Raw genomic sequence first — 26,345 nt, 5'->3', positions numbered from 1 at the left:
GGATATGAGCAATTTCTCTAAAAAGGGCATGTTTGGGGGCAAGTCCAGGCAGTGCTGTGTATTCAGACCCCTCCTCTGGGCCCGCCAGGAACCGGGGTCCCACCTGAAGCCTTGGCCAGGGGAGACGCCCCGGGACCGGTGGGCTGGGCTGGGGGTGCAGGGAAGTGGGAGGCCCAGCAGGTATGGGGCCAGGAGGGTCTCGTCTTTGGCAGAGAGAGGGAAGGCAGCTGGGTGACCCAGCCGACTCCTAGGGGCGGGAAACCAGATGGCGCTGACCGGGGCCGGGGCGATGGACGGGGCTGGCAGGCGGGGGACCTGGAAATTTGTCACTGTCCTTTGAGGGGAAGAAAGGAACAGGACAGTCCGTAGCTGTTTCCGCAGGGGAGGCTGAGGCCCACGTGGCTTGGCTCGTCGCGGGGCAGTGCGCTGGGTGAGGCTGAGCGGGTCGTGGGGAGCGTCAGGCCTCCCCAGCGGCGGCTCGGTCGTCGGGGCTGGAGACGAGATGAGGGCGTGGCTCGCTGTGGCCCCGCCCACACCCGGCTCTTGTCCTCCGGAAGCAGGTGACCCCTTCCAGCAGCCTTCCCGTTTCACAGAGAAGGGCCGACCCGGGACCGTGGGCCAGCTGGATTCCGAACCTGGCCTGACAACAGGCTGTACTCCCAGAGGCTCTGCCCGCTGCTGCACGTGGAGGGGAGCCCAGACCAGCCCCCACGCCAAGGGCGAAGCCCTCCGCCCATCCCCACCCACCAGGGCAGGAGTCTGTGGGCAGGGGGCCTGGTCAGCCGGGGGTGCTGGGCCAAGGCTCCCAGGACCTGCACCCCGAATTTTCCCCAGGGCCTCCGGGGAGGAGGTCCCTGGGACCAGGTGCGTGTTCTGGAAGGAGCGTCTTGGGTTGGTGATGGCCCCCAGGGATCTCCCGTGCTCTGGGCTGGGAGCAGGCTCGTCTCTGTGTCCCTGCCAAGGGCACCTGCCTGGGTGGGTGGGCAAGTCGGGACTGCCTTCCCTAGGAGGGACCTGGTGTGGAGCACGGAGGGGTCCCCAGCTCGCCTGAAGGTTGGGGCTGAGGACCCAGGGAAACACAGGTGACACACACACAGGTGACAGGCCCGCCGCTTGGGGCACGGCTGGCGTGAAGAGGAAACAGCAAGGGATGCAGGGGTGGGAGGCTGGGCTGCGGGGCAGCTGGTTGGGGGAGAGGAGGTGGGGTGGCAGGGAGAGACCAAGGAGGAGCAAGGTGAGGTGGGAGGGGCAGGGGATCAGAAAGGGTGGCCGGGCTGACAGGCTGGGCCGACGCAGGGGAGGCCGCAGCCAGTGCAGAAGACTCAGAAGTGACCTTCAACTTTAAACAGGAGAAGGCAGGCGAAAACCCCCATTTTGCGGGGAGGTGTTTTCAGGAATCACTCGGCCTTTGTCTTTTCACACACTGGCTCTGCGGGGCTGAATGGAGCCACTGCAGCGGGAGGACACGTTCCCCCTGGGTTTGCCGAGCGGGTAGCAGGCTGAGGCCCCACGTGTGATGTCCAGGAGGGGCTGAGGCTGGGTCTGCACGGGGCGTCCGCTCCCCGTTCCTGCACGGCTCCGCTCCGGTAAGAGAGAGGACGCCTCCTCACAGACCCGGAGGGTCAAGCACTCGCTGGGCGGGGAAGCTCTGGTGACTAGGAAGCGGCCCCCTCCGCCCCCTGGCACGGCTGTGACTGCCCTTCCTCCTTTCTGCAGGCAGGGGATGGGGACGGGGACGGATGGGGAGTTGGGCTGGATGCCTGAGCCTCCAGCTCGAGACCGTGGGAAGAGGAAGAAGAGACCCTCAGACCTTAGGGTCTGAACACAGCCTTTCCAGAGTCCTGTGTGCGACAGTGCCCACTGGAGGAAGTGCAGGGGCCGGTTCCTGAGGCCCCCGGCCCTCCACTGTCCAGCAACGGCCAGCCCTACCCGCGAGCACAACGGATCGGTTTCCATGAAGAAAAAGCAGTGAGACCCGTGATCACGTCAGGACCCAGACATCAACTGGGACAGAGAACGACAATTCATCGGCGCTGGCGGGCAGAGAACCACTTCACCTGCGCAGCATTTACGCCCCCAACCTTTAACTGAATCTGACCGTGAGAAAACAGACGCACGCGGACCTTAAGAGAGGCAACCGGCCTATACTAAAATGCCAACGCTAAGACAGACGAAGGAAAGCGGCGGGTGGGGCTCTGTCTAGCTAAAGGACACAGTAGAGGCGTGACAGCTGAGCACTGCAAGGGTCACAGAAACATTCTGAGGACACTGCACGGACCACTGGAAAATCTGGATGCGGGCTGTGCTTCAGCTAATATTATGTTAAAGTTTAGGAATGTGATAATGGTTTTGTGTGTGTGTGTGTGTGATGCGTGTGCACAGAGACAGAAAACGAGTGGGAGTGCAGGATAACAAAACGTGACACGTGTTAATCCAGGGGAATCTCAGCTAAGGGTTTATGGTGTCCACGACCTACTCTTTCAACCTGTCATTGGCAATGTTTCAAGAGTAAAGTTGAGGGGAAGGAGGCTCAGAAAGTAAGCACACGATGGCTGCGTTGCTCTGTCTGTCCTCCCTTAAGCGGGCCTCATCTTTTCAAGTCCTATAATTAATGACTGATAAGTTATTCTTTTTTTGGCCACGCCGCGCGGCTTGTGGGATCTTGGTTCCCTGACCAGGGATGGATTCTGGGCCCTCGGCAGTGAAAGTGCAGAGTCCTAACCACTGGACCGCCAGGGAAGTCCCTAAGTTATTCTTTGCGGTGAGGACAGTCACATTTATTACTTTCACAAAGCAAGGCTTAGTGACACAGTGTGTTAACTCCTCTCTTACTGGGCTGCCACCTGCTCCCGAGGGAAGCCCGTCTGCTCCCGTGTGATTCCTGTGAGCTCACAGATGCTCATTTCGAAAATCAAACCGGGACGGCGCCACGCCAGGCGCGTTGCTATGTGACCACAGACCACACACACCAGCGCTCCTTTTCAGGGTTTATTTCATCTGCTAACATTCATCTTGACCTAGACAAAAACAATTAGATGATTATGACTTGCGTTTCCATCATCAACTCATTTTTTTGTATGAGTCACCAAAAGGTTTCTTCTCAACACTTTTTTTTTTTTTTTTAAGAAGAAGCTATAAATAAATAAAGCTTTAAACGCTCCTGGGTTCAAGTTAAACTCTTCCAGTTCCCAAAACGTTCACAGACTCATTGCTTGGACAGTTCTCTCGTCCCTCACGCCTCCTCCGAGAGAGGACATTGAAGGCCTGGGGTGGTGGGAGCGGGGAGCTGCTCGCTCACTGCATGTTTGCTTCTGTCCCTCAGCCCTGGGAAGAGCCCTGGGGAGGCCATCCCTTCCCTGGAGCCCCAGCCCGTGGTGTTGGAGGAGATGCTGCAGGCACAAGAAGCCTTTACCTCAAAGCAGGCGTCCTGAGCCGGCAGTGCTGGACGGGAGACCCAAGTGGCCGAGGGGCACTGCCAGCTGGTGCTGTCACTGGCACCCCTGCCTGGATGCTGGCCGGAGCCAGGACCTCCTTCCAGATGCAGTGAAGAAACCGAGGAGACCGTGTGACTTGGGACAGCGGGCCATGAGTTAAAACACTCCATTATGTACAAAACACATCCTGCACTCGGGCCACACCCTCAGGAGCGCACCTTGGGGAGGGCTGCTTGAGCCAGGCCGCTGGCCGGGTGCCCGGGGGGCTCACGCACCACAGCTCTCCTCCCGGTGGGAGGCCACAGCAAGCCCCTAGCGTCGCGGGTGCTTGTGCAGGACCCCAGAGCTCTCGTGAACGTGTCCCGCCCTCCTCCCTGGAGCGCGCCCGCCCCAGATGAGTACTGGCGCAGACCCCCATGCTGACCTTCACACCCCTTTAAAGGAGCTGCCTGGGCACTCACCTCCTCAGCATGATGTGTCCGCTCTCGGGGGCCTGTTGACTGCGCTGTCCTTGGACTGCAAGATGAAGTGGCCAGCGCAGGAAGCTGGCGGGCGGGGGGGGGGAGGGGGGCGGCTCAGGCCAGACAGGCAAAGACTAAAGCACCCTTCCGGTGCTTACGGCTCCCTCATTCCACAGGTGGGCAGCTAGGGTGGCCAAGGGGAACCTGGGGCAGGGAACCCTGGCAGGATCTGCCCATGAGGCTGCCGGGGGCCCGGGGCCCTCACCACCCTCGAGTCTGGCCTGCAGCCGCCGGGCACGTGTGCTTCCTCTCCTGGGGAGACGGGGTGCCCATCCACCTCGGGCGTGGGGCTCACACTCAGCTCCCCGGAACCGGGTCTCGGGCCTCATGTCGTGGGGGGCGGGGCGCACGTCCAGAGGCGACGCTGGCCTGGCCTCCCCGAGCACAGGAGGGATGGGCGTGGGGCAAGTGTCTACAGTGGACTGAACATGGCTTCTCCAATCTGCAGGGCTGCGGGGAACAGGCCTGACCAGCTGGTAGGGGCAAGGGCGCAGGAAAACGCGGGGAGAGCCCGGGGTCGGGGGGCTGTGTATCTGGGTACCAGGGGAGCCACCCAGAGCTGTTTCCTCCAGTCCTGGAGGAGAATCTGAAAGCCCGAGTACCCTTTCCTGGCTGTCCTGAACCACCGTGGCCCCAAAGTATGGCTCGTGGGCAGTGGCTGTGGTCTGCAGAGTTCCAGCCAACGGAGGCTTGACTGAACTTTATACACGGGGCTGTGGGGGAAATGGGTCTAAGTCCCACATAAATGTCCAAGTCATGGGCTTGGGGCTGGGGGCAGCCCACTAACAAAGCCCAGAGGGTCAGAAAGGACAATGCAGGGGGAGAGCTCTTGATTTCTGTCCCCCTTCCTGTCTGAGCTGGTCTGGCTGGGAGGTCTGCCTGGACACAGGTGGAAGCATCCTCACCTATGGCCTTCCTACTCCTGGGATGCCCTCCGCCCATGCAAGGGGGCAGTGCGGCATGGGGACCATCTCCCCACAGCGCCCCTTGCTCTGGGGACTGAGGAAAACGGGGTGGGGGACCCCAGGTGATGTGCTTTGATCTCTTGACCCGAAGCATGAAGCCACACTGTGGGTTTTGACCTTGGGCTAGAGAGGGGAGTGGGCTTCCCAGGGGCTGGACTAGAGTCTTCTTGGCTTTAGATGGGGCGGGCCCTGACCCTGAAGATGGGTGAGCTGGGAGCTCCATTCCTGAGGCTACCTCAGAGGGCTGCCGTGTCTCCACGCAGGCCTTGGGGCCAGGGGTCCCCTGGAGGCTGAGCTACCTGCAGGGGGGCGTGTGCCTGGTGGGCGTGACCACACACCCGGCCTGGCAGGTCCGCCTTCCACTGCATTGGATTTTTCTAGTCTTCAAACCTGTGGCCGTTGTGACCAGGAGGACGGGAGAGCGGGGACGTACCTGCTCCCAGCCCTGCAGGCCTGGCTGGGGGTCCTCCAAGCACCCTTCCCTCTGACCCAGTGGGTTCCCACGTTGATTTCTCAGAGCCCCGGCCTGGGAGGGTGGGAAGAACCGACCCACCAGGCCCCCTCTCCCCTCCCTCAACCGTCCGTCCGTCTTCCGGCAAGCGGACGGGGCCCTCTTCCCACGGAGTTCTGGGGGCCGAGTGTGCTGGTCAGTCTGCCTGTCCCGCCTGCCGCCGCCGGCCGCCACTACCACTTCTCGATGATGTGGCTCATGTAGTCCTCGGTGGGCACGCGGCCGGGCTCCTCGGCGTCCCCCCGCGGCGGCGCCTCCTTGGCCCGGTGCAGCAGGCGCTCCTCGCGGCTCCGGAGGCGCTGCTGCCGGCGCTCCAGCTGCCGCCTGTACTGGTAGCGCTGCTGGAAGAGGTCCCTGGCGTAGTCGTAGAGCTGCACGTCCAGGTCGTTGAGCTCCTCGATGCGCCGGATGGTGTCCTCGCCCACCTCCACGCCGCCCGCCCGCGTGCTGTTGTACTGCATGAAGGGACGGATGAACTTGAGGTTGAACGTCCGCTCGAACAGGTACTGCGTCTTGCGCTGGAACTCGGTCAGGCCGAAGAAGGCCATGCCCCGCAGGTTCTTCTTGGCGCTGTCCAGCAGCAGCTGGGCCCGCTTGCCCTCGGGGATGAAGGACAGGTTGTAGCAGCCCACCAGGCTCAGGTCGGCCAGCATGCGCACCTGGCGGTTGCTGGCCAGGTTGTAGGGGCAGTCCATGAACTCCTGCAGCGTGCAGCCCGACCAGTCCGTGCCCTCGTAGCAGGGCGGCAGCTCCTCGGGCGTGGGCGTGCGCCCGTCGCACATGTGCAGCGATGTCTTCCACGTGGCCCCCCGCTGCACGTGCCGCCACTCGCTCAGGTAGCGGGACACGGGGTCTCGCAGCAGGGTGATGTAGTAGAACTTCCTGCAACGAGACGGGGAGCGGGGGGGAGGTGAGGCCGGGGCGTCAGGCAGGGGTGGGGCATGTAGGGACCACTGGGGGCTGAAGGAGGGGGGAGGCTGCAGCCCTGAGTCGGATGGCTCTGCTCAGCGCCTACGCTATGCGACCCCCGGGGAGTGGCCTCACCTCTGAGATTAGCCATCACATCTCAGGTCTCCAAAGGCCCACTGCTGAATGAGAAACCCGGGTGTGAGATGTGATGTAACCCGCAAAGGTCTCAGGCCACCACCACAATAACGAGTGTGACCGCTGCAGTGTCCTGCAGGGCCCAGCCCTGGTGCCCTCCTGAACCCTGGCCCAGGGTCTCCTCTGGGGCCTTCCCCCGAGCCCCAGGCGTGCCCTCCTGCCTGCTCGCACCTTGGGAGGGGCAACCTGACTTTGCCCTGCAGGGCGTGGAGGAGAGTGGCCCCAGGGTCCACACTACCTGGTACCAGACGTTTAGAGAGCTGTCACAGTGGCAGGCTTGGTGCAGCCCAAGGGGCCACTGAAAAGTCACTCACAGTCCCAGGCTGCACGGCAGGTCTGGGCCGGGGCCTCCCACTGGGCCCACTCCACCCCAGGCTCCTGCAGAGCTCCAGTGGGGGAGGGGCACCAGGAGACCACCCAGCCCCCGGGGTGAGCCGTAACTCATAATTTTTATCGTCTCCCAGGAACTGTTCCAACCCCCAAGGAGTTGGGCACCGATGCCACCTCCCCACGCTGTGGGTAAGGGGCATCCATCCGTACCATGGGAGAGCTGACTCAAGGAGGGCTGTGCCCCCTTCTCTTCGCTCCCTCGGGGTGAGAGGCAGCCGGGATGATTCAGGTCCCTGCAGGGTGTGCTGTGATGATCGGCCCCAGTGCCAGGAACTGTGACGGGCCTGGTGGGTGTGGGTCGCCCCAGGGGGGGTTTGCGGCTCTTCTCGGAGCCCCACCTCCAGGGCTGGCAGAGCAGCTGCCTGTGCAGGTGGGGCAGGTCCCAGGCCAAGGGGAACCAGGGCCTGGGGCGAGCAGCCTAGAGTGTCCTCGGAAGTGGGCAGCAGGGGCCCACTGCGTCCCCACACACCACTCCTGGGGGGGTCCATCCCCCCTTCCCCGGCCCCTGCCTGATGGCAACATGGAAGCTGCCCCCACACTGCCCCCTCCTCACTGAGGCCCAACAAGAGCAGCCCTCGCACTGCCCTCTGGGAAGCCACGGGGGCACAAGACACGTCGCAGGGTCTGGCAGTGCCCTGATCTGACCGCATCTCCCAGGGGGCAAGGGGGCCCTGGGGTGCGGGCATGATAACTAGCAAGGGCGAAGGTGACGGGGTACCACCGGGGGTCACCCCAGCCTTAGGGGGGCACACTCAGAAAACCGCAGGAATGGCAGACAGTGGGAGAAGGCCTGGGCAGAGGGAACCCAGGGAGCTGGGGGAGGGAGTCCGCAGGGAGGAGACAGCAGGGGGGCATCCTGACTGCTGAGCCCTCCGCGAAGCCTGGGCTCTCCCGTCTGTGCCTCGGGCCCCCGTCAGCTCTCATGCGCCCTGCCCCAGCCCAGGTGCTGACAGCGCGCTCCTGGCCTCTGCAGGCGGTCATGTCCCAGCCCCTGGGGTGGGGTGGGGGTGGCTGGCAGCCCCTATGTGACCCCCTCCCCCAGCTCCTGTGGAATGTGCCCTGGTGGCTCTGGCTGCCCCTGGGAGAAGAACAAAGGCCCACCTGTGCCCTCCCAGCTCCTCTCTGACCGCTGGGACCGGCCCCCCCCGCTTGCTGGCTCCCAAGAAGACACCCCAGGGCCTTTGCACGAACTCTGTCCTCCCTCTATTTCATCAGCTGACTCTGACTCATACCCTAGACCTCAGCCAGAACCACTTCCCAGGGAAGCCTCGTCCTGCAGACACGGCTCCCTCTTGGGCTTCTGTCACAGTGGTAACTTTCCACTGACCTCTCAGCTCACCCTGCGGTAGGGAGGGGGCGGCGGGGAGCTGGTTCCTGTGTGTGCGCCAAGCAGGGCCGTGGTGCCTCTCTGGGGACAAGACTGGGAGGGGCCAGATGGTCCAAGACAGAAGGTGCCTCGGGGCAGGGCCCTCACACAGCACCTTCAGCCCCCGGTGGAGGAAATCAAGCCTTGAGAGGTTAGGCAGCTACCTGGAGGCCCCCAGTGGCTTCAGCACTGGGATAGGGCGGGAGGCCAGGCCCCTCTCTGCAGACCCTGGTTAGGTGGACTGGCACGGGTGACAGAGACCTTCAACACAGCCAGGACGAGGAGGTCAGTTCACCCCAGGGCCAGCCTTCTAGAGACCTAGTATATGACATTTATAAATCCTGACCACGACAACTGCTTCTAAAGAGGCCACGACAGACAGACACAGAGGTACACCTAGAAACGCACGTGGACAAACACAGTGCTGCGTGCAGGCTGCTGGCACACACCGTGTCCACTGCTGAGCCCGGCTGGTCCCTTGTCCCGTCCTCGGCCCTCCCCACCCCGTGTGCACACGGGCAGGCCAGCGTGGTAGATTCTCCTGGACACAGAAAACCAGAGTATGACGTGTCAGCGGACAAAGATTTGTCTACGTGGCCCCACCGAAGCCGCTCGGGGTTCAACCTGGTTGCAAGGTGACCTCTGATGGCAAGAACTCACGGTGCACAGCGGGGCACCAGTGCCCGCCCCAGCGTCTGTGTCCCCACAGGCCTCTGCAGTCGCGTAGGCCTGGAGCCCTGCGTCAGCACTTGTCACCGCCCACCACGAGGGCAGGCTTGGAGAAGCCCAGCTGCCCCCAGACCCTCACGGATCTCAATGCACCCTTGAGAGGGGGACGGGGCCGCTAGCCCTCCTGCGGCGTGCCGGAGCCAGAGCCGACTGAGCCCCCTGGGCCCCTGGGCTCACGCTGACCCCCGCGGCTCCCCTGTGCACCACATGGGTGCTGAGTGGGACGGCCTTGCTCATCGCTGCGTCCCTGGGTGCTGGCCTGGCTGGACAGGAGCAGGGGCTCGCCCGTGGTGACCGGGGCGGTGGTGTTCGGATGGGCCGTGCTGAGCCTTCTCTGTTTAGGACGTTGCCAGGCCCTGGGCCCCCGATTCTGTCCTCCCAACACGGCCTGTGGAGACTAAGGGTCCAGGCAGACCCTAGACCCTGTGTGAGGGGCCAGTGGCCCCCGGTCACTGCCCAGCCCCAGCCCCGCTCCTGCCTGGACGGCACGGGAGCCCCTGTGGGTGCGCACCCCTGACCTTGGGTGGCCTCCTCAGGAGCGCATGTGCCTGACCCCCAGCTCCGCTTGCTGGTCCACCCCGGCCCTTGCCTGCTCCGCTGTCCTGACACAGCAGGCACCCGTGGCCACAGGCCTGTGCCCCGGCCACCCTCTGTTCAGCACGCCTGCTCCCGTCTCACTCGCTCTGCGTCCCCCTTGCCCGTTAGGCACATCAGCAGACAGGGCAGCTTTCCTGGCCACTGAAGGGGGAGCGAGGGCACTGACTGAAAGTGAGCAGAGGGCAGGTGTGGCGGGGGCAGAAGACCCCCCAGACGACCGACTGTCCACGTCCAGGCAGCTCCCTGCCCAGGACGAAACCAGATGTGTGTTCTCTGGAGGCGCTCATGGCTCAGAGACACGAAGAACTGCGCAGGGGGCCAAACGACGGCTGGCACGCTCATGGGGGACCCAGCTTCTGCCCCAGCCTCACCCCAGAGGAAACTGCAGGGTTTCTGCCCCAGAGCGAAGTTCCCCCTGCACTCACATCTGGGGTCCCCCACAAACAGGGGGCCTTCTGCCTCTCACCCTCCAGCAGGATCTGCCCATCCAGGCCGTCCAACTGCTAACCAACAAGGGTTCCAGAAGGACAGAGAGGACATGGCGGAGGAGATGATGAAAGAAACAATGAGAAGTCAAGCACTTAATTCATTTCGAGCGAAATGGCTCGCCCACGCCCAGCAAATGAACGTGGAGACCAGACCCAAGATTACAGAGATGACCCATGAAGCACGTGGACAGAAAACCAGAACACGTAACGCGTGGGACTCAACTTCTCTATGGAACACCATATGCTAAGAATCAATGGAGCGATGGCTTCAAAATGCTGACGGGAAATAGACCAACTGTATCTCATACCCAGCCAAGCTTCACACCCGTGAAGGCTTGGGAAATTTATTTTCTGTGAATCCTGCTCTAGGAAGATACTGGAGTATGTATCTCGTATAGTAGATGAGAAAAAAAAAAAAAGTGTGGGACACAGAAGCTTGAACCCAGGAGAGATCCCAGATGTCCACTGGGCATCCCGCTGGGTCTGTCAGGAGAAGAGGGACGGGGCTTCCAGAAAGAGGGGCCCAGACAGATGACCTGACAAAACACATCACTGGTGGAAAAAAAAAAGCGAACGGTAGGTACATGGCAGATCTTTGGAATCACCTGGAAAAAAAGGAGTCTATGAAGATGGAGGACAAAGCAAGTAAAAAGTAGGGCTGGGCTTCCCTGGTGGCGCAGTGGTTGAGAGTCTGCCTGCCGATGCAGGGGACGCGGGTTCGTGCCCCGGTCCGGGAAGGTCCCACATGCCGCGGAGCGGCTGGGCCCGTGAGCCACGGCCGCTGAGCCTGCGCGTCCGGAGCCTGTGCTCCGCAACGGGAGAGGCCACAGCAGTGAGAGGCCTGCGTACTGCAAAAAACAAAAAAAAGAAAAAAAAAGAAAAAAAAAAGGAGGGCAATCGTTAATTCTAGGAAAAACGAAAAGTTACATTAAAAAAAAATGAAGTATGTTACTAGGCTCAGAAGAAAACAATGGTTTTAGAGACATCATGATATAAACAGTGGTAAGTGACTGAATAAAAACTTGAGCTTTAACTCTCCTTGGAGAATGGGTGGGGTGTGGAGAAGGATAACGGCAAAAGAACACTTCATCTATCATAACAGAAAGTACACAGATAACATTTAAATCAATGAAACAAGAAATATCACTATACATGACTCAGAAACATGGAAGTCAATACATGAAGACTACCAAAAAGGGGTGCAAGAGGTCCTTTGGGGAAGCTGGAAAGGAAAAGTAGATCTGTTGGTTTTTATCATAAACCGCTTGGAGCTATTTGTCTTTAAGTATGTGTGAATTCTTGTAACTAAAAACACTAAAACAATGTGGAAACTGGCTTAAAAAGAAACATATGGAGAGACGCTCCCCTTCATTAGTCATCGAGGGAACAGCACACTCCGCCACAACGTGATACCCACTGGAGCAGCAAAACAAAGTGGGGCAAGGCCAGCTTCTGACGAATGCTTACCGGGACAGCTGTTGTGGAGCGACTTCACGGGTAGGCGGAGGGCGCACACACGCTCACCCCGTGACCCTCACACTCACCACGCCCCCACGAGTCCTCTCCTAGGCACACATCATGGGGAGGCCTCGCCCATGCGCCCTGGGAGATGTGGACAAGACAGTCCACAGCGCTCTGCTGGCGAGAGCCCCAAACATCCGCCGCAGAGGCACGCGTACACAAACGGGGTACATTCTTCCAACAGAACGCTGCCCAGCAACAGACAGGAACAAACTGCAGCTACTCACGGCAGCTCGGGTGAATGTGATGAATAAGATGTTGCAGAAAGAATGCAGATAAGAATATGTAACAGAGTGCAACGATATGGTTTATCAAGTTTCTAAAAATAAAACCCAAGAAAATGCTCTTTAGTGATACGTACATACGTACCAAAAACAGTGGAAAGAAAAGGTGATGAAGGGATACGCAGGAGCCCTCCAGTCAGAGCTTAGCCTTGGTGTCTCGGGGGGTGGTGGCGGGGGAGGCAGGGAACGCGCTAGCCCGTGGTGGCGTCCATGGCACTGATCACGCCCTTGTGCTTAAGGCAGGAGCGAGGGTGCAGGCGTGCATCCTTGGGCTTTATTCCCTATGTACGTTCACGCAACTTTTGTATTTCCCAAACACTGTGTGATAAGGAAAGCAGTTTTAAAGCCAAGGTTTTCCAGGGCGGCCTGCGAGGCCCCTGCTGGCCTTGCAGGTGGACCAGCATTCTTGCCAAACCTGGAGCCTCAGTTCCTCAAAGCGTCTGGTGTCCCCTCCCACCTCTGTGCCAGCCAATACCAGGTGTCTGCAGCCCTTTCCTTACCCCTGACCCCTTCCTACATGCTAATGTGAGTAGGGAGTGGCTCCACTGGGGAGGGGAGGACCCCTTGGGGGCATCACCTCTGGGGACTGTGAGGGTGGCCAGTCTTCTGCGTCAGTCGGGGCCACCCTGTGGCTTGTGAACTAACCACATGGTGGTGAGCCAGCTGCTCCTGCCTCCGGGAAGGAACCGCAGCTCCTCCGGAGCTGGAGCTCCCCCTCTCACCCCAATGGGGGCAAGCTCTTAGAAGGCAGGCCTATGTACTGGGGACACCGCAGTGCCCTGCTCAGCGCGGAGACAGCCCATGGCATCCAGGACCCACTGCCCCACGGTGGGCTGGGTGGTGGCCACGGGAGTGTGTTCAGTGCCCAGGCTCAGCCGAGGGTGCACGTGCGGCCTGTGCACAGGGAGGGGGCCTCACGCTCAGTACCTCTGCCTTCAGCACCCAAGCTGCCCACGGAACCCACTGGGCTGGGGGCTGTCCCCCGGGAAGTGGGCGGAGCCACAGTGGGAACGGCTGCAGCTGGGTGGGCGGAAATGGGGTGAGGAAGGAGGTGGAAGCCCGTGGCCCTGCCCTGGCACTCCATGGACGCACAGCAAAGGACATAAACCAGCAATGCCCCCAGGGCCCTGACAACGGCACCAGTGCCCACTGCCAACAGGCTTGTGACGTACCAGGCAGAGCCCGGGACCCAGGCACTGCTCCCCTTTCACAGAGGATAAGCCCAGGCTCAGAGGCGGGCAGGGCTCTTAGAGCGCTCTGGGCTGCGTGGGGCGGAACCAACAAGGGCAGCAGGAGGTGATGAATGGTACCGCTCACCAACGGGGCAGGTCAGGAAGGCTTCTCAGAGACGGTGGGGACACAGCCCTTCGTGACCTGAGAAGGGGGCAGTGCAGGCTTGAGGTGCAGGCGGGGCCGGACAGAGAAGGGTCTTGTTCATTTATAGGAAAACAAGCTCGGATGGGAAGTGGAACAGAGCGCAAATTCACGTGGATTCAAAGACAGAACATAGGACTTCAAAGAAACTTCGTGTCGTGGAACAATTCTAGCCTGCCCGGTCTACCACCACTCCCAAGAGCCCACACGTGAACCGACCGCGTCATGCTTCCTTGCATTTAATTATGCTGTTTAATGCTGTCTGCGACCTTGGCTGTTCTGACGTTTTTGTGTGCCCTGGTTCGGTGCATCCCACCATCATGTACATCCTAGTGAACAAGGAATGTGTTTTGTTCTTTGGTGCAAACACTGCTGTCAGGGAGCGGCCAGCTCTGAAGTTTTAAGAGTGAGTTCTCACGGGACCAGCAGCCAGGAAGCCCTGCTTTATTGATGACAAACACTCAAACGGCCTCTGGGAAGATTCTGCAAGGTGCAGCTTTGCACTCCTTCCTTGGAAGGTGACAGCTGCGAGGCGGCTGAGTGGCAGGGGCTGGGGGGCCTGCCCTGCCGCAGGGCTGGGATCAGGGAGAGGGCGCTTCTCACTGGCCTCAGAAGCCCCTCCCCCTCCTGCCCGCTGCTGTGGGCATCGGGCAAGTCGGAGCCCACAGTCCCGACTGGGAGGCCCGCTCTGTATCCTGCATACTTTATCAATGATGGGGAAACCTGGCTCGCAGAGATGGGCGGCTGATGCAAGGCTCGGAAGCAGAAACGGCCCCTCCCCTCCCTCGGGTCACACCCATGGCTGGAGGAGCTTCCCTCTTCTGCCCCAAACCCCACTCCTGGCCCTCCTCCTGGGAGCCGGGAGAGCCGGGGTGGGTGCACAATTCTGTGGCTGGGAGAGGGGCTGGATCAGCAATTACGCTTCCAGAAGGAGTCTGCTCTAAAGAGAAGGGCTGAGATGTGCCAAGTCTGCTGCAGGATGCTGGTGGCACGCCGGCCATTGCAGGAGACACGGACGCAGAAGTCAATGGCAGACACACACGGCAGACGGTCCTGCAGCCAAGGGCGCAGGTGCTCACAAGGCTGCTGGTGCACAGAAGGGCCTGTGCCTACCTGTGCGGAGACAGAAGGCATTATTAAGTGGCTCTCAGGAGAGCGAAACTATGGATTTCCCCCAACATTTTATTATGAGAAACTCAAACTTAAAGAAAAGTTGAAAGTTCAGTGAACACTCATATGCCCAAATGGGTGACACTAACATTTTTGGGGATTTCCCGGGTGGTCCAGTGGTTAAGAATCCAACTTCCAATGCAGGGGACGTGGGTTCGATCCCTGGTCAGGGAACTAAGATCCCACATGCCGCGGGGCAACTAAGCCCATGCACCACAACCACTGAGCCCATACGCCACAACTAGGGAGCCTGTGTGCCACAACTTCTGAGCCTGTGCGCCACAACTAGAGAGCCCACATGCCGCAACTACTGAGCCCACGTGCCACAACTAGAGAAGCCTGTGTGCTGCAGCAAAGACCCAGTGCGGCCAAAAAAAAAACACAACAGAAAAACAAAAAACTCCATTTTCTTCTTTATATACTCTATTGCCTGCAGTGAAGCACACGTCATTTACGTAACTGAAATCAAGTAATAAAGGTTATAAAACATCCCTGTTGCTTGGGGTGCAAAGAGGCCATCAGAAGCAGCCAGCCTTGCAAGCTCTGTGCTCACGTGTCCTCTGTGATAGGATGCCAGCTGCCCGCTCCGCTCCGGGCTGGGGGCTCCAAGGGCAGGGCTTTTGTGAACAAGGTTCTAACTCAAGGAACAAACTCAGACCCTGAAACGAAGGTGGAATTTTCTACCAGTGCTAGCAGAGCTGCAGCTCCCTAATTGCGGGTGAGGACACTGTTATTTAGCATTGGAATTACCACCTTTTTTTTTTTTTTTTAAACAAATACTGTTGTATTACTTCCAGATATACAGTCACTGAAAAAAAATTAATGCCATAGGGGGATTGGCTTCACTGCCACTTTCTCCCCCAGGACGAGCTTTGGGGTCCCAGAGCAGCAAGGGAAACTCTGGGAGGGGTACCTGAGGCCCCCTCTACCCCAACTCTGTACTGTGGTCTCCCAGGGACCAGGAGTCCCTTCATGAGGACAGAGGCCACACTGTGAAGCCAGTATCCAGACGGTTAATTTTCAAAAAAACCATACTCTGAGAGGTCTCTGGAACTTCAGAGGGAGGACCCTGGGGAGAATTGCCATGGGGCCTGCTCAGGGGTGCAGGAACCTCCCAAAGCTTTGCTCTGATGACCGTCCCACCCCAGGGCCTGGGGAGCATCCCGGGGTGGGGGTGCCGGCTTGCTTACCAAGGTCTGGGTCCCCCTCCCAGCAGGAAGATGACACCCTTCGGGAGGTCATGGCGTGCACCGCCTTGGTCACTAGGTCACTGATGGGCCCTCGTCAGCACTGCGTGCTGCCCACCTAGGCCAGGTGCCCCCCAGAGCCCACGGCTGAGTGAGCAGTGTGGGCCCATGTGAGACGGGCCCGCTGGGAGGAGAGGCGGGCCCTGCTCTGAGCTGCATGGCTGGGGAGCTGGACCATCCCCGGCAGCACAAGAGTGAACCAGCTGATGGAACGGACAGTCTCTACTGGCTCTGGCCAGCACTCACCTCCCTGCACCAGAGCACGGCGCCCCTCCCGGGCACCTGCAGGAGAAACCCAGATAAGCAAGCGCTGAGCTGGCAGTGCAGGCTGGGGAGCCCCTCTCCAGATGCAGGTAGGAGACGCTGGCCTCAGGCCTTTCTTCCTGGGCAACGTGTCCGCAGAGCGGCTATGAACTCATAGCTGTTATTTTTGTCGATTAACTGACTCTGCTTCCCAAAATACCTGGGTTGGGAGAGCAGCCCCGCGGCATCAGTGGTCAGGTGCCGTGCGCACACAGGCGGGCCAGTCCTCCCAGAGCCCCTGCGCCCCTGACAGGCAGAGCCTAAAGCGGACACAGTCCTTGGCAGGACCAGAACGGAAGCTCTGGGGCTGGCGCAGGCCCCTCGCTGGTCGTCCCAGCTGGACGGGTGGCGAGGAGAATGCCGGCCCAAGGCCACCTGGGCACGGGAGCCCTGTTGTCCTTCCCCAGCAGGCTGGGGCCCAGCTGGCCTCACAACTCTGCTCCCTGCCCTGCCCACCTCCAACAAGGTGGGAAGGCCCTCCTTGGCTCACCCAGGGAGCTGAATTCTTACAGACAGCGGGGAGAGAGTCCAGCTACTGGGAGTGGCGCTCACGTGGGCCCCCAGGTGGCTCCACAGGTTTAGGAAACAGCATGGAAATCCCTGAGGAGAAAGAAGGCCAGGAAGTGTCTTGTAGCCAGGTGTGGCTGTGTGACTAAGCTCGGCCATCAGGATGTCCTTAGAGACAGCTCCCCCCCCACCGTTCTCCTGTTGGCTGCAGCACGCATGTGACTGCAGAGGGCCAGCAGTCGTCTTGGACCATGAAGCAGAAGCCTTGCTTTCTGGGGAGGGTAGGGCCAGAGAAAGAGCCTGGGTTCCTGGTGCTTCCTGCGGCTGCACCACCTGCCTGGCCTGCCTACGCTGGGCTCCTTTTCAAAGAGAGAGGAATCAACGGCTACCCTATCTTGGTCTCTGAACCTAATCCATCTACTCCGGACCAATGCACGAGGACCCAGGCACGATCAGCGGTGAGTCCAGCCAGGTCTGGGGCGAGGCATTCATTTAGTGAACCCTCAAGGCTTTACCCTGGTCATCCTGGACACTGCCAGACACCCTAGAGGAAGAAAATATTCCCATTTTGCACATAAGGAAACTGACGTCCAGAAAGGTTACACAGCAAACCTGGCCACAGAGCTGGCTGGTGCAGTGCTGGGATTGGAGCTCAGGCCCCCGGAGCCCGTAACCGCCTGGGGAGAACTGCTGAGCCACAGGCCCCAGAAGGCACACGAACACATCACCTGGCAAGGTTGGCCCTGGCCACCTGCTGACCACTTGCCAAACAGCAGTCAGGAGAGCTGGTATTTTTAACTAAACTATGGACTTAATTTACGATCCATTTCCTTTAAAGTACAGTGAGTTAATTAAGAGTCAGAGTGGTCTGCATAAAGAAAAAACACATCCAGACCTGCAGGGAGGACGAACCAGCCCCGAGGAGAACCACTTTACCCAGAAGCTGTGACCGTCTTCCTGATGGCTGCCCCGGGAGGGGAAGAGCCAAAGTCCTGGGCTTTGCCCGGCCCTGGACTTGGGCACCTTGGCTGTGGGATGCGGGGCGGGCCTCCCAGACAGGTTCTCCTCTGGTTCCAGCCCCGCTCCAGCCCTGCCTCCTGCTGGCTGATGACACTAATGCAGACGCAGAGCTTGGGGGAGGGCTTGACTCTCACAGGGCCCCGTGTCCCTGCCAAGGCAGGAGCGGCAGGGCTGAGAGCCGGGCTGCCGTGAGCCCGCACTGAGCCCAATGCCTCCGCGGCCCTGCCCCTATGCCCTTGCCCCCCACCCCAGGGGGAAGCCCATGTCCCCAGAAGCTCCCACCTGAAGGAGGAGGGCCCGGCTGGAGGCCTAAGCCTGCTGGGGGCGTACGGGCCATGTGGGCCCCCAGCTCCAGATGCAGGCCTTTCTGACCACCTGCTTCCAGGGCCTCTGGGATTCTGTGCCTGGAGGGACGGACACGGCTCGCAGGGGAGTGCTGGCCTGGCCCTCGCACGCAGTGTGCCCACTGCCCCCAGGGCCGGTCTGTACAAGCCGCGGGGAGGGGGCCGTCAGAGTTGCGTGGAGGTGCCAGGACCCAAAAAGGGAGTGGGTGAGGGTGAGGGGGGCTGTCTGACCCCGGCTGCGGGACCTGGGGATGGGACCTTCACGGCAAGGCCCCTCGCCAGGCATCCTCCACGCGCACATCTCCTGCCAGGCTAAATCCTGCCTGGAGGCTCACACGCTGTCTCCCTACCCACGTGGGCGCCCTGGCTGCCAATTACTTCCTAGTGCTGGCTCAGAGGGGCACTGCTGGGAGCTGAAAGCCCGCATCCCTTCCCTGGGCCAGCAGGGACACACGGGCGCTCTGTCCCAGTAAGGAGACAGTAGGGCGAGGGCTGTCCCTGTGATATGAGGCATCCTCGCAGAGGGGGCGGGTCAAGCGTCAGACTCTGCCGCCCCCCCACCCACCCCATCCCCACCTTCATGCCGGCCCCTCGGAGCCTGTTACTGCCTCCTGTGCCTCCCAGGCTCCTGCAAGGATTGGGTGAAAGGGAATGTGTCAAGCAGCCTTGCGGCCTAGGCGATCCACAAAGGTGAGGAACTCGCAGCCCGGGGAGGTACAGAGGCGGGGAGCTGGGGGACCACATCCCTCTGCGTCCGGGATCGGCACCCTGCCTGGGACCCCATGGCCCCCTCCCGTTGGACTTATCCTTTCCTCCGTCACAGGAGCACGTGTTGTGTGTGGGACCGGTGCAGCCCTGCCCTCCTGCAGCATCTGAAGGACTGGACCTGTGACCGTGAGACACCCAGATGAACAAGTGCCAAGAGGGTCAGGGTCAGGCAGGGCCTCTAAGGTGTGACCTCTAACCTCAGCTCCGAAGGAGGAGGCCCGGCAGAGGGCAGGGGTGGGGGTGGGGCAGCACTCCTGCAGAGGAGAGGCCCAGGGCAGGCCGGGGGCAGGCACACCACGACACAGACCAGCCTATCTAAGTGCACAGGTTGGTGAGAAGCAGAAAGGAGGTCTTGGTTTCAACGAGGAAAGGACGTTATCAAACCGTGGGAAAAAGGAAATTCCCGTCCTTGTTTCAAAACTCCAAGTGGCTGAAAAAATCTCTATGAAGGAAACCGAGCGTTCTGAGTTCAGGCTTCGGAAGCACCTCTGTGGTCGGCTTCCCCCTCCCCGACAGCACCTAGAGCTCCGTGGGCGGATGAAAAGCTTCCCTTGATTTCTACACAACGTTAGCACAATGTCAGGGCAGCAGAGCAGGCTACCTCAGCCCCTGGCTCCGCGGCCCAGAGAATCCGAGGCACTGCCGATCGGGTGGGGGACGGCAAGGGGGTCCCCAAGGCAGGAGGGCCCCCCGAGTGCATTCCAGGGGCTGCAGCCCCTGCCTCCCCCTCAAGGCAAGGACCCCACGTCTGCAGGAAGCTTGAGCTTGTCCTCCCCAGCCCCCTGACCTCTGTGATCCCACTGGACCCTCACAAGGCCCCCCAGGACAGCCATGGCGTGACTTAACCACCAGGCCAACACACACTGGGGGGAGCTGTGCACACCGAAGGGAGGAAAGGCCCAAAGCCAGAGCTGGGTACCACGAGGGGCAGAGCTGGTGGCCGCAGGTGTGGCCGCAGGCTGGTCCTGCCTGGGCCTCCATCCAGGCCCCCAGCACGTCTGCCCTCCTGGCTCCAGCCTGTGTGCCGGTCACTCTCCATTCCTGACCAGGGGTGATCGCCCTGCAAGAACCTCTCAGTGGACACGTCCAGCAGTGGGGGCTCGGGTGCCCCGCCCACGAAGGTGCAGGTGAGGTCTCCTTCCCAGATGCACACAGGGACAGACCGTACTGTGCCTGGCAATGGCGCACAGACCCACGACAGACCTCCCGCAGCACTGATGCCGGGCCCCTGACCACCCCTCCTGGCAGGTGACCAGAAAGGCTGCGGCTGCGGGGGGCTCTGGGAGCCCTGCCCAGGGTCGGGGCCACAGGAGGATATACTGGCAATGTCCTCCCAGCTGACGTAAGGCTTACGCCCCACCTACCCAAGCATGGGCCTTTCCAGAGACGTCCCCTCCAATGAGCAAAGGATGGCTTTCTGGGAGCTTGTCTGCTGTTCCCAAACCCTGAGGTGTGGCCTCAGCCTCGGACTGTCGACCGAGTGTCACAAGCGGTGCTCCTCCGGGCTGTCCGAAGGCCGTGGGGAGCCTCCCTCCGCCCCACAACTCCACCAGGCTCCTGCCTGGGCTCCCGGGCGGTGCTCCAGCTAAGGGGGCGCTGCTCGGGAGGTGACCCAGCCCGGCACTTGCAGAGCCCCGCGGGGCTGCCGTTCACATCTCGTGCCTGCCCGCCTGGTGCTTTCTGGCTTTCAACACCAGTGGGGAGCCTTCCCTTCCATCTGAACACGCACGCCCCCGCCCCCGGGTGGAGGGAAGGTGACTGAGCCCTGCTCTGTCCCCGGGTGGGGACGTGCGCTCACTGACTGGGCCCGAGACCTGCCTCCAGAGCCTTCATCTCACTCGTTCTGCCCACAGGCCTCTGCTGACGCTTGTCCCCCTCGTCCTCCCAGCCTGTAACCGCCGAGTGTGGCCCCGGGCACACAGCACGCACGCCCAGCTCCCCCTGCCCCGGCCATAGCCTCTGGGTCTCTGTGCCAGGGGCGCATGCTACGGCAGTCAAGACCCAGCACAGAAGGCCCACGCAGCGGGCACAGCTCAGTGGACACGGCCCCCGCCAGGTGACAAACAGTTCAGGGCCTAAAACGAGCTCAGGGAACTTGAAACCTACGCCCGGTGACTCCACGGCGACAGGGACAGCCCTTCTGGGGACTCTGCATGACACAGGAACACACGTATGCACGCGTGATGAACAAACGCACCACATCAAAGCTCACGTTACAGCTTGACGCCAGCTCTGGAAAACACAGAAACTGGGCCCAGGGGAAAGACGGGGCAGAAACACAACACACGCCAAACGTGGAGGGGGCTCGTCCCCGGGCCTGGAGCTCTGGGCAACTTTTTCTTCCGCTTTCAGTTTTTTGTATTTTTCCAATTTCATACAATCAAGCCTGTAATTACAAAACAAACAGATTAAAGGCCTTCTGTGTACCTGATCTAACCTGATTTTCTCACTAGAGGTTCGGAGTCAGAGGCCTGGGAGGCCCTGGGCCTCCCCCGTGGCTGTGCAGACGTCTCCAAAGCCACGAGACCACCAGTCATCCGCCTGTTTGGGGGTCAGGAGGGCCGGAGCTGGTCTGGGGACCACTGGGGGCATCCGTGGCACCCCCTCCAGCCTCAGCCTGCTGACCCCACGGCTGGGGGCTGGCTTCACGCCCCACAACACACCTGCTCCCACGAGCGAACCCCTGCGAATCATTCCCTCTCGCGCGGCCGCACGGACCCTGTGAACGGAGCGGAGGGGGCTGGCACGTGCCCCCCGCTCCGCGCACACACATCCTCCCACACAAGCAGAGTCGGCCCGGGGACGATGGCCTCACAAGCTCTTTGAACAGGAACTGTTTTTCCCCAGACACAGAAATCCAGGGCCGAAGCGGCACGCCCCAGACAGGAGCCACGTCATGCCCAGGTGGACTGCTTTCTCCTGGCCTGTGGGCCCTGAGCTCCTGGAGGGGCAGCCATCCCGTGAGCTGGGAGGGCAGTCACCTCGGCAGTGACCCTTGGTCCTGGGGGCCAGAGAGAGGGACCTTTCCAGAACCAGGAACCGCCAGGCCGCCTCAGGGGCGCCTCCACCATGTGCTTCTGTGGCTGGCGGTGGGGCGTAGCTGGCACACACTTGCTTTACTCCTGCGACCTCTGGGGCGGGCACCGCTGTCAGATGCCCTCTGCAGACGGGCAAACTTCCGCCGCTGAAGTTCCCCAGTTATCAGGGGCATCCACCCCCGGTGCGTGTGTCTGCCGCTGACTGACCCCAGACACAGGGTCTCCAGGAGCTGGGGCAGGACACACCGGGAACGGGGCTCCCTACCGGCCACTTAGCTGCTGTGTGGCCCTGACGGGTCACCCAAGGAATGTCTCTGCATCTGTTTCCTCACCACATGATACAGACACCATGCCCCCCACATGAGGGAGGCCATCCGGGGACCTCCAGCCCAGCCAGAGGGAAGGAGAGGAGGGCCACGAGGGAAGGAAACAGCCAGAACGAACTCATCTGCTCTCGCCAAGCGTGGGTAGGGGCACTGGGAGAACGTGCAAGAGAGAGAGAGAGAGAGAGAGAGAGAGGGAGGGAGGGAGGGAGGGAGGGAGGGAGGGAGGGAGACGGAAGCCGTCAGTCAAATATAAAAACCACAAGTAGCCCCATAAGCTTAAAAACAAAACAAAACAAAAAAACAAAGCAGTCGTTAAAAATCTTCCTACATGTTAGAACAAGAGACAGCACATACCTACCGGCACGTATGCCAAGATGACAGATGTTAACAAGCAGTGTGTCTAAGTGAAAGCGCTGAAGTTTTACTACTATTTCAACTGCTTTGCAGGTTTGACATTTTTTCGAAATAAAAAGTGGGGGGGACAATTGCTACAAAAAAAAAGCGGCACGCCCCAGACAGGAGCCGCGTCATGCCCAGGTGGCATGTCTACCCAATTTTAAAAGAACAGATTATCAAACTCTCCTAGATAACAGCAAAGAAATGCACGTGCTCACCCCCAGCTCATTCTATGAGGCCAACGAAATCACACACACGAGAAGAAAGGAAAATTACAGCTCTTTTCATTCTCAATATAGACGTAAAAAATTGCAAACAGAAATCTTATCAAATCAAATCCAGTAGAGCATATAAAAGATAAGACACCATGACCAAGTCAGGTGATCCCAGGTACGCAAGGATGGTTTAATGCGAGAAAATCCATGTATCTGATTCATCACATCCACGGATTACAGACGTCCACAGATGTGTAAGAAGTGCTTGCTAAAATTAAATAATTATTCATGACTGCAAGAGGATTCCCTTAACCTGATAAAGTATCCAAAAGAACCCAGAAGCAACACGGTCCTCGCGGGGAAGAGTCAGCTGCATTTCCTCTAAGACAAGGAACGGGGCAAAGATGCCCACTCCCTGGGCCGCGACTCTCCACTCCTGCGATAAAATGACAGCAAGGACCCTGTCTGCCCACCTCGTCTCTGCTGAGCACCTGTGTGCAGGCACCGGGCTGGGGCTTCACCCTCAGAACCTGGACGCGGGAGGGGGCTGCTTTGCATGCCCTGTGCTCTCTGCTGGGTCCCGGAGTGCCTGGTGTTAGGGTCTGGGTGGCTCTTGGAGGGCTGAGGGTTCTGGGGGTTTGGGGCAGCCATGCAACCGGAGCAGCGGTAGCCTTACTGGCCTGCATCCTCCCTGTGCTGAGCCTCCTGGGGCCTTGGCCTTGGGCAGGGAGGGCCCCCGGCCCCAGGTGAGCTCAGCAGGTGCGTCAGCCAGAGTGCCCGCTTCTGAGTGAGCTCAGTGGGCTAGCTTCTGGTCCCCCGAGGGAGAGGCCCTGGCTGCATGACCTGGGGTCTCCAGAGGCTGGTGCCCCGTCTGGAGCAAGTGGATTGGCAGTGCTCACACGGTGGCAGGATGGGGGCCACGCCTCTCCAAGCCTGCTTCCTGCTTCCTGGCAGCGGCCTTCGCTGCCTTAATCAGCTGGCCCCTTCTCCGTCTGTGGGAGATGCGGGTGTGCTCAGGGAACAGAGCAGGCTCCTGGACAGACCCGGAGGGGAACAGCCCCTGCAAGGATGAGTTCTAACAGCTCTGCCCCGAGCGCAAAAGGCCCTGGGCCCAGACAGAGCCTGCTCACGCTTCATTGACCTCCTTGACCCCAGGGTGGCCGCGGGGAGAGGGTCTGGCCCAGGAGAAGGCCTCTGCGTGCCTGGCAGAGGAGCCCGGGCCTGTCTGGGGATGGAGGGAGCCAGCTGGGGGAGGCTGAGCTGGGCAGGGTGAGCAGAAAGGCCTGGACAGCAAGAGCTGGGGCAGGAGGCCAGTGGCCGGGGCTGAGTAAGCACCAGGTCCTCCCACTGTCACGGGGACCAACTTGGGTGAAAGGGGTGTGACCTGAGCGGGGCCACGCCCAGCTACCCACGCCCGTCCTTTCCCGGAGCCCAAGCCTGGCAGGACAGTGGCTTGGACAGGATCCCGGCCCATCGTGCACTACACACTCAGGCCTGGCATTCGAGGTAGGGACACCCACGCCACATGCAGACGAGGAAGCAGCGGGCCCAGGCCTGTACCAGCCTGGACACAAACACTCAGGGCTCGAGCCCTGTGCTCAAGGGGAAAGTGTGCTCGGTGCCCAGGAGCTCAGGGACCTGCTTGCCAGGAGAAGCCGGCTCTCCAGGCCTGGCTGATGGGGGACGACAGGGAAGAATGCCAGCGTCCAGGCGAGCACCCTATCCCTGGGGGAACGCTGACAGTCCAACTGGGAAGCCCGGGCATGACGCCAACGTGAACGGGCAGCGCCAGCACACGAGGCCAGAGCTCTCCTGGCTGTAGGCGCTGAGCAGAAGCCCGGGCTGTCCTGCAAGGGGTGTCCCGGCGCTCAGGTGGGGACAGCGGTGCCCTGAAGCAGGGGAGCGGCGATGGGGAAGTGAGTAGGGCCCTACGCTCGGGGCGCTCTGCGGGCTGCAGGCCAGGGCACGAGGTGTGACTCACTGGGAGCACGGGGGCGGAGTGGGGGGGCCCGGCAGGGTACAGTCAGCTGGCAGGCTCCATCTTGAAAAGACGGCCTGATTCACATGGGAGGATGCCCGAGACGCAGGAGATCCCGAGAAAGGCCACGCAAGGAGCTGCGGCTGGGCCTCTGCCTGGTCACTAGGCTCCTCTCCTGGGGGAGCAGACAGGCCCCAGCCCCGACAGGCTGCTGCGCCTCCCACTGCGGCAGCAGGCAGAACCTGCGGGGCCCCCCTCCCGGCTCAGAGGCAGGGCGTGGCCAGTGTGCAGGAACCTGGGGGAGGGAGGGGCAGTAGCCCAGGCTTTGTACCTCGGGACCCTGACTGTGGGGCGTCACCCCCCTCAGGGCATCTCTAGGCAAGTCCAAGGGGCTGCAGCACAGGGTTATCCCCCCACTGGAGGGCAGGCCCCCAGACACACAGGGTCATGCCAACGTTCCCACCTGGACACATCTGTCTCCCCAAGGTTCAGGGAGGGCAAAACCCATGGCCAGGGCCTGTCTGTGGGGTTCCTGGTGGGCCTGGCCCGCTGGGAGCTCAGGGCGGGTCTATGGAGAGCCACCCCACTGCTGCGGACCCCTGCCCCTGGCACAGCTGAACCTGGGCCCACCCCAGCCCGGGTCCTCCCAGCAGGTCCGAGGGACTCTGGAGGCCCTTCGAGTTATCTGAAGACACAGGCCCTTTTCAGGACCGAGGTCCCCGTGCCATTGGAGACCACTTAGCCCCTCAGCACCACCTTGGGAGCAAGGGCTGACAGGTCAAGGGAGGACCGCAAGCCTGCAACGACCAGGTGTGGCCCATGGCTGCCCGCTGCGTGCCAGGTTCCCGGGGGAGGGGGCTCCCTTAGGGGTCTGAGTCCAGGCTGGCCTCCCTCCTGTCTGGCCCCACGTGCTTCACCCACTGTGACAGTGCCTGCCCCTCCCTCCCACTCCTGCTCTGACCCGCTCCTGCTGCAAAGGGGTCCTGGAGGCCACCCTGGGGGTACCCAGGCCCACGTCTGGGGTCCTGTGTGTGGCTACAGGCCCCTCAGCTGGGCAGGACCTGAAAGCTTCTGTCTCAGGGACGCCGGTGGAGCTGCTCCCCTGCTCAGCAACCCTCCAGGCTGTGCTCTCCTGTCCCAACAGCCAAGCCCTCGGCGTGGGCAGGGGCCCCCAGGCGGACCAGGCACTCCCATGCCCAACTGCGCGCCCGCCCCCTTGCCGAGGAGCGCTGCTCCCCAGTCCTGTTACGGGGAACCTCCTCCTTTCCTTTTTCCCCTTGGACCCTCTCCACCCTGACCCACCTCTCAACCACGGCGTGGCACACAACATGGGGCTCTTCTCCTCTCCTGGCCTGTCTCCCACTAGCCTGGCCTGTCTGCCCAGGTGCCCAGGGCTGGCACAGGGCCTGAGTGAGGACTCAGGGAACAACTCGGGCTCTGAGGCTGGGAACGAAACTGACCAGGGAGCGTGACGCTCACCCCCCGAGACGTCCAGCAAAAGCAGTCCGTGGTGGTAACCTCGGCCACCATTGCCCATCCACCGGGCAACTTTCTGGCACAGAGTGGGGAGGTCAGGAGAGCAGCTTCCGGACTTCCCAGAAACCGCGGCTCCGCGACCCCTAGACAGGAAGGGGCCCTCCAGGTTGAAGGAGCGGCTGCAGTCGCAAACCACGGGCCCCAAGAGACCTGGGGATGGACTCCCTGCTGGCTGAGGCCACCCCTCAGGGTGTGTGCGGCCCGCATGGAGAA

General features: G+C 61.1%; 1 protein-coding gene across 1 annotated transcript in view; it reads right to left on the bottom strand.

The window, feature by feature from the left end:
* Nucleotides 1–5,584: 5,584 nt before the first annotated feature.
* Nucleotides 5,585–26,345, bottom strand: part of HS6ST1 (heparan sulfate 6-O-sulfotransferase 1) — a 39,460-nt gene continuing 18,699 nt past the window's right edge. The window contains exon 2 of the mRNA XM_082840896.1: nucleotides 5,585–6,313. Coding sequence (XP_082697022.1) covers nucleotides 5,605–6,313 — 709 coding nt within the window. The 3' untranslated portion in view covers nucleotides 5,585–5,604. The remainder of the gene's footprint in view (nucleotides 6,314–26,345) is intronic.

The sequence above is a fragment of the Leucopleurus acutus genome (genome assembly GCF_964270905.1).
Source record: "Leucopleurus acutus genome assembly, chromosome: 6".
Classification (NCBI taxonomy): domain Eukaryota; kingdom Metazoa; phylum Chordata; class Mammalia; order Artiodactyla; family Delphinidae; genus Leucopleurus; species Leucopleurus acutus.
This window is presented reverse-complemented; position numbering and strand designations above follow the sequence as displayed.